General features: G+C 40.6%; 1 protein-coding gene across 2 annotated transcripts in view; it reads left to right on the top strand.

Annotated features, from left to right (window-relative positions):
* The window catches only part of ARHGEF28 (Rho guanine nucleotide exchange factor 28), a 314786-nt gene that overhangs the window by 165727 nt on the left and 136858 nt on the right, over positions 1-12201 (top strand). For both annotated transcript variants that reach the window (XM_031003474.3, XM_031003473.3), the window contains exons 8-9: positions 1411-1463; positions 2345-2405. In XM_031003474.3, coding sequence (XP_030859334.3) covers positions 1411-1463; positions 2345-2405 — 114 coding nt within the window. The remainder of the gene's footprint in view (positions 1-1410; positions 1464-2344; positions 2406-12201) is intronic.

Genomic DNA, 12201 nt, shown 5'->3' with positions numbered 1-12201 from the left:
CCTGGGCTGGGTGTCCACTATGATCTTGTCCTCATTCCCTGCTGAGATCAGTTGACATGACCACACAAAATTGGGGTTATTACTTTGTTCTCTGGTTATTTCCTTGTTGGTTTAATCATAGAAGCTAATATGCATTATAAATTCAAGAGCAATATACTATTGTGGCATGCAAATGTGGTATTACTTGCTTTCTGCAAAGCAAATTCAAAGTTATTGTTGTCCAGATTTTTAGAAACACAAGACAAGGATTGTTGGTTTCTCTGCTCCATCCTGATCTTATTACTTATAGCTCCATCCTTGTAATTTGTCATCTTTATTATGATTTGTCATGTAGAGCCATATAAATGAATACCTTATACATTTTCTAAGCATAAAAATGGATGATAACTCCTAGCATTGTTGCCCAGAAGTGAGAAGAGCTTGAATAAATCCACCTGCAGATTTGGGGCATTAGGTAAATTAATAGGAGTGACAAAACGGAGTAGGGAAGGTCTAGGTAATGAACCTGCTGGAAAACTTCAGGCATTTCCCCAGGATCAGCATAAAGCAGGGCTGTGGGGGAAGGGATGTGGAGCTTCCAGAAAAGGAGTGAGACCCCACAATGTTGTATGTTAATGCAAATCTGGGGTAGAGACTTTCAGTCATATGTCCTTGCTAGGGATATCGAGTGCTTTAATTTTCCCCAGGCCCAAACCTGTTCTTGGTGGTTATTTCGACAATAGGGGCTCTTGTTTATGGGCAACTGAGTATTTGGGAACAGAACCAATCAATTAAACCACAGATAAAAATGCTGCCTTGGGTGAACCTTTTTTTTATTTTTCTTCATCCCAGTACATCCTGACCACTACTGTTTCCAGGAAATCCTTTATTCAGAAAGAGGACACCCGGTGTGCCCGGGGCTGAGGTTGGAGCTGAGGTCTATGCTGGTGTTCTTGACCTTCAGTGATGTGTAAGGAAAAGCCAGACCTCTTATATAATGAATTACGCTCTTTTAAAACATATTGAAATCTGTGGTATTTGAGGAAATAGACATGTGGGATTTCCTCAGGTGGGTACGAGTCACGTCCTTACAATCTGCTATTTTGAAGAACTTTCGGTAGTGAGCAGCCTTCCTTTGGAATCAAGGGCATTTATTTATTTGATGATAATTTTTTCCCCTTCAGGATTTCCTGTGAGAGCTCCTGGGCTTGTTTCCATCTTAGTCCACACAGATAATACCAGAGTATGGACAGTCAGGTTATTAGACACTCTGCTCTGTGGAGAGCTGATTTTTAAGAGGCCTAATCTAAAAACCTATCTCTGTGCAGAAGGCTCCTGGGCAACTCATTTACACTTGTCAGCTAGTAGTTGTTGTTGTTCTTCTTAACAAAAGCTCCAATCAGCAGATCCTGATAATTATTTCTTTTGCAGAGATTAAGAATTCAGTGTCCAGCAGATCAGCAGCCGAAAAGGAAGATATAAAGGTAATGAATGACTCCCTGCTTCTTTCTTTGCACGTCTTTCCATAAAGTAGAAATGAAGATTTAGTGGTAATAAAAATGTTTAAAAAACACTAAAAAAAGGATGTGCCCCAAGTCACTTTCAGAATAATGTGAAATTCTGTTTTCTTTTTCTTTCTTTTTTTTTTTTTTTTTTTTTGAGATGGAGCCTCGCTCTGTCACCCAGGCTGGAGTACAGTGGCACGATCTTGACTCACTGCAACTTCTGCCTCCTGGGTTCAAGCGATTCTCCTGCCTCACCCTGCTGACTAGCTGGGACTATAGGCGCCCACCACCACGCCTGGCTAATTTTTGTATTTCTAGTGGAGATGGGGTTTTGCCATGTTGGCCAAGGTGGTCTCGAACTCGTGACCTCAGGTGATCTGCCCGCCTCGGTCTCCCAAAGTGCTGGGATTACAGGCATGAGCCACCGTGCCCAGCCCCATTTTCTTTATCAAATTCTTAATCCCTATTCTTTATAACCAAACCTAGCTATCTTTCTGAGTTGTAGTTGTATATGCAAGATGATTGAATACATTCTGCAAAACAAATTTCTACATGAAGTTTGATGTTTATAGATATTTGACAACAATGTGATTACAAGAGTAAATCTGGGAGATGTCCTCTGAGAATAAAATAACCTGTGTACAGCCTTCAGGTGTGTTTCAGCTTGGGATAGATTCATTACTCACTTTTAGCTGTTAAATAATGTTAAGTATAAGACTAGTTTTCTGTTTACATGTGATGATACTTGTAACATGTTTTCATTGATGCTTTCCAAGGTTGTTTTTCTAGTTCACAAAAATAAACATTAGTGTAGCATATATGTAATTTTTAAAAAATCCACCTGACTTTATCTTTTCCAGTGTGTCAAAAGCCTGGTGGTTCAACACAATGAACATGAAGACCAGCACAGCCTAGATTTGGGTATGAAATAACGCTTTTACCTATACTCGTAGGGGCATCCCAGATCCAGGTTTAGAGTGGACAAGAAGCAAGTAAATTTTAACATAAAATATTCCTTCCTGGTAACCTTATCTATTTCCTGAAACACATCCAGATAAATTTTATTTGTAGGATCATTTGTAATACTATGACTCTAGAGGTTGAGACTCCATTTACAATCTAAAAAATAAGGCAATCAAAGCTTTTTCTGAACAGTTTTACTCTGAGACAGAAGCTGGCTCTGGACTTGTCATATGTTCCCTTGTTATTCCTGTGAAGTAGGCACTACCAGTCTCAGGTTCAGGTGCAGCAGTTGAAGCACTGGTGGAGAGTAGATGGTGGAACCGAGACTCATAACTTCATTCCACCTGGCCCTAGAATCTCCAAGCTTACCAAAATCCCATTTTGATGCCCAGTGGGGTCCCCTTGGAGCTGAGCCTATGTGATCTACACTGCTGAGCTCAGGAAAAGACCAGATGTTTGTTCTGGGATTTGAGTCTGATGTGAGTGTCCTTTCAGAGGAACCAGGTGTTCCTCCACCCTTGGCAAGGTAGAGGTATTTCCTCCCTCTGACCTGGGAATTCTCATCTGATTACAATATTGTTTCACACTCCCTGAGGACCCCTTCCTAAATCTCCTCCCAGGTACTCTCTATTTCTTCAAGGCTAATTTGGACCCCAGCCCTATCTCTTGAGTTACTTAGAGGTGAATAGAGCATAATGAAGCTAATGGGGTGTTTGAAGATACAGGCTGAGCTATCAGCAGAGGCTGAGTTTGGGCACCTGGATGGTCTGTGAAGACCTCTGGGGCTGACAAGTGAGAGACAGATGAGCACGAACCATTCCAGTTGGTTTCCTCTGGTTCTGTGAAGCTGAGGCATCTCACACACCTGGAAGGCACGCATGGGCAGGACAGTCTTAGAAGCTGCAAGGGGTGAGGTGTTGCTGATGGTAGTGACTGAGGGCTCAAGCTGATGTGAAATCAGGAAAAACTAAATCAATGCTCAGAGTGAGATTAATGGAGAAGGTGGATGACCCACGGGGTCACCGTGAGCCTACACGTGCATGGGGCTCCCTGGAGGCCGGGGGAGTGTGGTTGGTATGCTGTGCCAACACACGACAGAGCAGTTACAACCATTCGGAAATCATGCTGTGTAGAGCAGAGCAAGGAGGAAGCACCCTTGGTGTTGGTTGATGGTGTTGCTAGTAGCTTGGCCACATGCCAGAGGTGGTTTCCAGGATCTTGCTGCACGTGGCCCTACTGAAATTGGAACAGAAATTTAGACCCACACTAAGCAATATATACGTCCTTAATATTTTTGCTATTTAAGGTAAGAGTAATGATTTACTTACAGAAGAGGGGAAGAGGAAGGCAAAAAGAGAGCAAACATCTCTGTATAGATGGCTGTCGTGGGCCACTGATGTCAGGGCCATTGCTGTTACTCATGCACACAGGATGTCTCAGCTACAAATCGATCATGCTCCTGGGAATGTTAGCTTTGAAGAATGTTTGCTAAGATGAATTGCTGGGGGAGGGAGGTAGGCTACTAAAAGTATTAAACACTGAGACGATCTTAATTTCAGGTTTTAAAAACTCACTCTAGTTTCAAACTTGTAAACTTGTGAGCAAGAAGCATGTGCTATGGAAACTGTAGTAGTTTGACCTCGTCTGAGTGTTTTGTCAGTAACATCATTAAGTCTGTGAAGGATTTGAGAAAGATAAATGAGCACAACTTTAGTCCAGTGATTTATGAAAAGGACCATGATGAGTGTTTGTTGTGCTAGCATTTTCTTTTTGGTTCATTTAAACTTTTTGAATTAATAAAGTCCCCTGAGTTTTTGCAAAGGAAATTATAACAGATTTTCAAAGAACCTGAGACAGAGAAGGGGACAGCAAGCTGTGAGCAATAGTCAGATGGTCAGACACAGTCTGGGATAGGAAATGGGCTCTCCCTGGAGGCCACTTCAGCACTCTTTTGTTATTTGTTATCTGTTATTTTTTATTTTTTGAGATGGAGTTTTGCTCTGTTAGCCAGGCTGGCATGCAGTGGCGCCATCTTGGCTCACTGCAACTTCTGACTCCTGGGTTCAAGCAATTCCCCTGCCTCAGCCTGCCGAGTAGCTGGGATTACAGGCACCCATCACCATGCCCAGGTAATTTTTGTATTTTTAGTAGAGTCGGGGTTTCACCTTCAAACTCCTGACCTCAAGTGATCTGCCAGCCTTGGCCTCCTAAAGTGCTGGGATTACAGTCATGAGCCACCACATCTGGCCTCTTTTGTTATTTTATAAGTGCTTTATTCTGCCCAGTCTCTGAGGAAATGCTGATAAATGGTGTGGGATAAACACATGATAAATGCTGATAAATAGATGTGTAAGTCTTTGCTGACTTGAATTATTCAGAATTGTGTGGTGTGGATGTGGCCTCATCAATGACACAAGTGCTGTTCCAGTGGCGCCCTCTGTGCTGATGGACACATTTTATAGCTGTTCTATCCAGTGTAGTAGCCTGTGGCCACCTACGTCTATTGAGCATGTGACATGTGACTGAGGAATCGTATTTTTAATTATCTAATTTTATTGTATTGGACAGGGCAGAACAGAGTAAGTTCCCTTTGTGATGGTGTTTTCTTTCTCCTTCTAGAAGTGTTTTATGCATTTATTGTTTTCTATTTTTTTCAAGTTGTTGTGGTACATTGGAGGTGTATATATTTGTAGGGTATGTGAGATGTTTTGGTACAGGCATGCAATATGAAATAAGCACATCATGGGTAATGGAGTACCCATCCCTTCAAGTATGTATCTTTTGAGTTTACAAACAATCCAGTTACACTCTTTAAGTTATTTTAAAATGTACAGATTAGGTTGAGTATAGTCACTCTATTGTGCTGTCAAATAGTAGGTCTTATTCATTCTTTCCATTTTTTTTTGTACCCATCCTTTGTAATGTTTTATTGACCTTTCAGGGCATCAAGAATTAACACTTACCATTAGTTTATAAGCTGAAAATGATGGTTGGAGAAATGTCTTGGGTGGGTAACAACTGGCAAGCTCATCCAAGCCGGTGCCCCAGAACCAGCTCTGCAAGGAGCTGACATCTATGTCTAATGCAGGAGTTATGGCCCCATTCTCTGCAGATGCTGTAAGGGGTCAGCATTTTGTCAAAGGGGAGAATCATCAGTTGAAGGGCTAAGATCTGCTTCTGTTGCTATCATAGTGCAGAGTGGGACTCCTTCATATTCTAGGCAGGTAGGATGGGAAAAAAATGGCAAAGCATTTGAAGGAAACAGAAGAAAAGAAGGTAGATGAAATGAAATGGGTCAATACCAAAAATAAGAAAAAAAGGGTCTACTTGGCTCAAGTAAATGGCACTAAATGTGATTAAGAAATAGGATCTGGCCAGGCGTGGTGGCTCACGCCTGGAATCCCAGCACTTTGGGAGGCCAAGGTGGGTGGAACACTTGAGGTCAGGAGTTTGAGACCAGGCTGGCCAACATGGTGAAACCCTATTTCTACTAAAAATACCAAAATTAGCCAGGCGTGGTGGCGCATGCCTGCAGTCCTTCTACTTGGGGGGCTGAGGCAGGAGAATGGCTTGAACCTGGGAGGCAGAGGTTGCAGTGAGCCGAGATCGCACCGTTCATTGCACTCCAGCCTGAGCAACAGAGCGAGACTCCATCTCAAAAAGAAATAGGAACTGCTTAAAGTTTTGATCCTATTTCTTAATCATATTTAATGCCATTTACTTGAGCCAAATGGACCCTTTGGGCAGCAGCAAATGTTGTGCCAAGGAGAAGGGGAGTGAACATCTTGCAGGAACAAGTGGACAGCCTGTGGGAAATGGAGTAGATGGGGAGTCTCAGCTGTAAAACTGGAATCCCAATTGCAAACAAAGATGCATAAACCATCACTGAATCGGCAAAGCTGCAAATGGCTTGATTAGACACTATCTTGCAAACTCTACTTTTAAGAGGTTGAATCTGAAAAAATAAAGCTATATGGCTTTGGTTAGAAATTAAGATATCCAGTTAAAAGTTAAGTTCCTCCTTGAGGACTGTGAAACCATAATGCCAGTGTCTCAGGGGGAATTACAGAAGCTCCTGGAACATGATGCTCCTGTTCTTTCATCGAATAATATGTCAAAGTGTGAGTGAGGTTGTGGGTGACAGACCAGATGTGGTGACACTCATACTGAAGCTGATTTTCCTGCAATAATATATCACTCGTGGTCTACATTAGATTAAAGAGGACATGAAATTTATTTGGCCAAAGCTGAATATCTTATGACTATTTGTATGGAAAAAATGAAGGGTTGGTGAAACTGACATGTCAAAACAAGAACTGTGTGAGCATGTTTTGACTTTCCCTATGAGGGAAGGTGATAGGGAGATAGAGACACTCCCTATAGGTGATAGGGGCATGAGGATAGCACTGGCTGGCATCCTCCTTTCTGCTTGGAGAGTCTCAGTACTTTGGAGCTCTAGGCATGAAGCGCTGCCTCATCTCCTCTTCCAGGTCTGGCTGGTAGAGAGTGGGCTTGGTGCAAGTGCCAGAGAAGATATTAAGCATAGTATCTTGCAAAGTAAGCCTCTTGGAAAAAAATTATGTTAGTCTTCTATAACTATAGAAATAATAAATGTTCACAATAGAAAAATTGGGAATTTTAGAAAGAGTAGAAAAAGAAATCCCTATAATATCCTCACCCAAAGGCAGTTACTATTAAATTTGGGTATATTTCCTACCAGCATTTTTTCTCATGCATGCATTTCTTTTTTACGTAGCTGTGATCATGAAAACAAGATAATTCGTGTCCTGTGTTATTCATTTGACATATTCCATAAGTAAGCTCCATTATAGAAAGTAACTTAAAATGATGTTGTATGTTTGTTTTTGTTTGTTTATGTTTTAATAAAGCATGTGGATTACTTCTGTAAGATGAAAGGGAAAATGTAGATCCTCTGCACATGTATTTATTTCCCTCCAAACCCCCTTTTTATAATATATATTGCTGATTTTATAGAGTGACCTGATCAGTACATGTAGGGGCTCAAATCATAGCTATTCTTTAATACTTCGGGTTACTTCATTGCTATTATTGCTTGTTACTAATATGTAAGATGAGGAAAAGACAACCTTTTGGTGGGTGTTGGGACTGGGAGGGAGGGCATTGAGGACAGATGAACCAAAGCTGGATATGGAAGGAAACCCGACTTCATACCAAAAAAACAAAACAAAACAGCAAAAAGAAAGAAAAAAACCGTCTAGAGGCCAGTTGGGAAAAGAAGGAAGCAGAAACAAACAATAGGATATGAGGTTCAGATTTCTTTACCAAGAAGACACAGACCTTTCATGACTGTAGACAAGACCTAGAGAGAAACAAAGCCTCCCCACCCCGAAAGTCCCCTGAAAGGAAAAACATTGGGAAAAGGGAACTGGTAGGAAATGACTGGAAGAACCAAAGAAACAGTCCTCCTAAACAGAATGTTAGGTGGTATGTAATACAGGTTTTCAGGATCTCCATTTGTGGGCATGCTGGGAGAGTGCAGGCCTACATGTGCTAGTGGTGAGCTGGGGGGAAATGGTGCAGTCAATAGTGCTAGTTTGGCAAACAACCAGATAATAGAACTAATTAGGTTAGTTTCTCTTCTTATATTAACCAAAAGTTCTTATATTAACTAAAAGTGCTATTATAAAATAGCACTTGTAAGTCGCCTGTGGAAAATAACGTTTTGAGATGTTTTTAAAGAGGATCTTGGCCGGGCGCGGGGGCTCACGCCTATAATCCCAGCACTTTGGGAGGCCGAGGCAGGCGGATCACGAGGTCAGGAGATCGAGACCATCCTGGCTAACACGGTGAAACCCGGTCTCTACTAAAAATACAAAAAAATTAGCCAGGCGTGGTGGCGGGCGCTTGTAATTCCAGCTACTCGGGAGGCTGAGGCAGGAGAATGGCGTGAACCCGGGAGGCAGAGCTTGCAGTGAGCCGAGATCGCACCACTGCACTCCAGCCTGGGCGATAGAGCGAGACTCCGTCTCAAAAAATAAAAAAAATAAAAAAATAAAAAATAAATAAAGAGGATCTTAAGCATGGCATCTTAGAAGCTGTGACCCCTGTGAGTGGAAGCTGACCCTCTTGGCTGTTATTTAATAACACATGTGTATCTAGACTGAAACCGCAAGAATGTTTCATGAAACATGGGAGGGGGGGACCTTAGCAGAACTCTCTGAAAAATACGTTTTCAATCCTAATTTTTGGCAGATCTCTCTCTACACCCCAGGCTACAGAGCTTCTGTGTAGTCCTTTCTTTTTTTCTTTTCTCTTTTTTTGGGGAGTTGGGGGGTTATCTCTTTACCACAAACTAAAGCTTCCCAGTGAATCATTTTGAAGTAAAGGGGCTGGAGACAGTGAAATATCCCAAGAAGACCATTGGGAAGGCAAAGTTATTTGTATAAATTCCAACTCAAATTTTATTCTTTTTGTTCAAGGAAATTTTCTTACTGTGGTTGTTGAGGTTTCAAAACCAAGGTTGAGAATCACGGTCAGAGATCCCTGAGGGAGCTCAGGAATGCTGAAATCACCCCTAACGTACTGGGTTTTCAGTAGTTTTGGGAATTAGAGAAATGGAGTTCTACTTTTATCTCAACTGATTACAAAAGGTATTAATGAAAGTCCATTTGTATTAGGTTCACAGATTTTCAATGATTATCACCAGTGAGATCACAGATCTGTGGGAAATAGGCAAACTTTGGGGGGAAAAAGTGTTGAAAGAATTTCCTAACCACTTCAACTTATGAGATGATTAAACCTTTAAAAGTTAATTATTTTTGAACATTAAGAAGAATCAAGTGACTGTAATTTGCTGTCACAGGGTCATTTGTTGGACTTTGAAGTGTACAGAATGGGATGAAGGGAGTGGGTTGATATTTACACTGATGTCTTAAGGGCATTATGAGGATGCCTGATGCTTGGCATTAGTACTAACCTACCTTTAGTACATTCTAAATTACCTTTTTCTTTCATTTTACAACTTTCTGAAGTGTAACAAGGGAGGGAAAAATGGCAGTACTTTCTCTGAACTCTAAATTTTCCTTCTCCAAAATAAGATCCTTGATCCCAAATAAACCAGCTTAGTGACTAAGCAGATTTCATGTATTCCATTCCTAAAGACTCCCTTAGTTTGATATGTCAATAAAATGATTAGATTATAAACTTCAAACAAATAGAAACTCTTAAGAAAATGACAACAAATGTACAAAACATGAAACAAGTGAAAAATATGAAATATATTCTGGAAATGGTATCTATAAGGTTTGTTTTATAAAAAGTTAAAATAATACCACTAAGGGATTTCTTCCCCTTTTCTTGTGTTGAAACACTTCAGAATACCCATGTATATAGGCATTTACAAAAAAAAAATTACATTTACAAAGGGATAATTGGCCAGCAACCTCGATTGCAGTGTGTGTGTGTGTGTGTGTGTGTGCGTGTGTGTGCACGTGTGTGTTTGTAGGCTTGTTTTATACTGAGTATCCAGTGGCTACTTCCTTGGAGGGGACTTTAGGGCAATTAAGATTCTGGTTAGCTTTAATGCCAGGCAGCACAAGTTCTAACAATTTATTGGTACAATTTGCTTTACCTTTTAGAGTGGCTAATTTAAAGAACATTTTTATGAAACATGGCTCCTTACTTGAAGCATGGGCAAGAAAGCCAACAGAATTTATTCGTTTTCCCCTGCAACATCACCAAATAATTGATTTGGAATGAGAATTAAAAGAACATTTGACAGTTATGAAATGTATACTTACTCTGATACTTCTGATTAGTTGTGCAACAAATTCATGACAAATTACCAGATTAATTTTTACTTTATTTCTTCAGGACTGGGGTTTTTCGATGGTTTCAAATTTAGAATCTTCGCATTTGAAATTAGATAACATATTCCTGTCTGCTTTCAGCAGAAGTTTACTCTCCAACTCTTGCTGGTGCTCTGGGCCAGTATCAGCAGGTCCTCCAGATGCCTGTCGCTTAGATTTGTATTCCCTAATGTTGTCCACGAAGAGTTTCTGTATGGGACCAAGTTTCTTGTTAAATGCCACTGTGTAACACCAACATTCCTCTGCAAAGGGAGTGAGACTACTGACCCAATGACAGAGGAGAACTTGAAGAGCCTCTGAAGAATCATGGTGACTCTATGTGCCTGAGCCACCACCTCTGCCACTGCTGTCAGAATCTATTCTTTACATTATGAGGCTTCACTGAAGATGTGTCGCTCAACTATAGGGAGAAGTGATACAATCAGAGGTCAAATAGGAGGCCCACTAGGAAGCAGTCTGTTGATTCTTCATAATATTTAAAATAACAGAAAATCAGAATAAAGAGTTAGGTTGGGCTGGGTGCAGTTCCTCACGCCTGTAATCCCAGCACTTTGGGAGGCCAAGGTGGGAGGATCACCTGAGCTCACAAGTTCAAGACCAACCTGGGCAACATAGTGAGACCCTGTCTCTACAAAAATTTTAAAAAATTAGCCGGGCATGGTACATGCCTGTGGTCCTAGCTATTCAGGAGGCTGAGGTGGGAGGATGGCTTGAGCCCAGGAGTTCAAGGCTGCAGTGAGCAGTGGTTGCACCATTGCACTCCAGCCTGGATGACAGAGTGAGACCCTGTCAAAAAAAAAAAAAAAAAAAAAAAAAAAGAGTCAAGTTGATGGTGTCCAGAGCTTGAGGAAACTTGGAATGAGCTAGGTAGGTTCATCCAGGTTCTTGAGATTTGTCTGCCAATGAAATTTCAGCCCATCTAACAGATAGATTTATCTGCCACACAGGTGCCAAATGGAAACCTCTCAGGGAGTTCACTCTTGAGATGTTATTAACCCCATGGAGACACTGTTTTTTTTCCTGTGAATCAGAATTATTTTCAGTATACTTTAACTAGTGTCCTCAGAGTTACATGGCAACTTCACAAAGTAAGAACTTAAGCAAAATCAATGGAGCTTAATGCAGGACTTGAATTCTACATGTGTGAATATGGATGCAAACATTGTTTTAGCATCGGTTCCACAAACATTTAGTGAATATACATTCTATACTTGTTGCTCCCGTTCTTTAAAATTTTTTTAAATACATTTATCTTTTAAGAACAGTTATAGGCTTACATAGTTTATTTCGATTCCTCACTTTTTACCTGATTTCCGTTTTCTATTCCAGGATCCCATTAGGATCAAGCTGCCGTTAATAAATACTAGTCAGGAATTTTGTAGAATGTCCCTTAATTGGGGTTTTTCTGATTTTTTTTCATCATTACACTGAGAATTATGGGTTTTGGGAAGAAGACCCAAAGGTAAAGTGCTGTTTTCATCACACCATATAAAAGGTACATACTATCAATGATCATTGTCACTGTTGATATTGACCTTGATCACCTGGCTGAGGTAGTGTTGGTCTGGTTTCTCCACTGTAAAGTTACTCTTCCTCACCTGCCTTTCCACACTATGTGTAGCCCACACATAAGGAAAAAGTGAGGAGTTAATCTGTATACTTGTGGGTGTGGTATCTACATAAATTATTTGGAATTCTTCTACATGAGAAGTTTGTCTGTTCCCCCCATTACTTATTCAATCATTTATGTATGCCTGTATAGAGTCATGGAAATTTATTTTGCACTTTGGGTAATAATCAAATACTACTTTATTTGTTGTCAAAGTGTTCCAGTTTTGGTAGCTGGGAACTCTTTTAGTCTGTATCCTTTTTACATATCATCAACATTGTATATATCTTTTTTT

The sequence above is a fragment of the Gorilla gorilla genome, chromosome 19 (genome assembly GCF_029281585.2).
Source record: "Gorilla gorilla gorilla isolate KB3781 chromosome 19, NHGRI_mGorGor1-v2.1_pri, whole genome shotgun sequence".
In the NCBI taxonomy this organism is placed as follows: domain Eukaryota; kingdom Metazoa; phylum Chordata; class Mammalia; order Primates; family Hominidae; genus Gorilla; species Gorilla gorilla.
The sequence above is the reverse complement of the archived record's forward strand: the minus strand, read 5'-3'. Positions and strand labels throughout refer to the sequence as shown.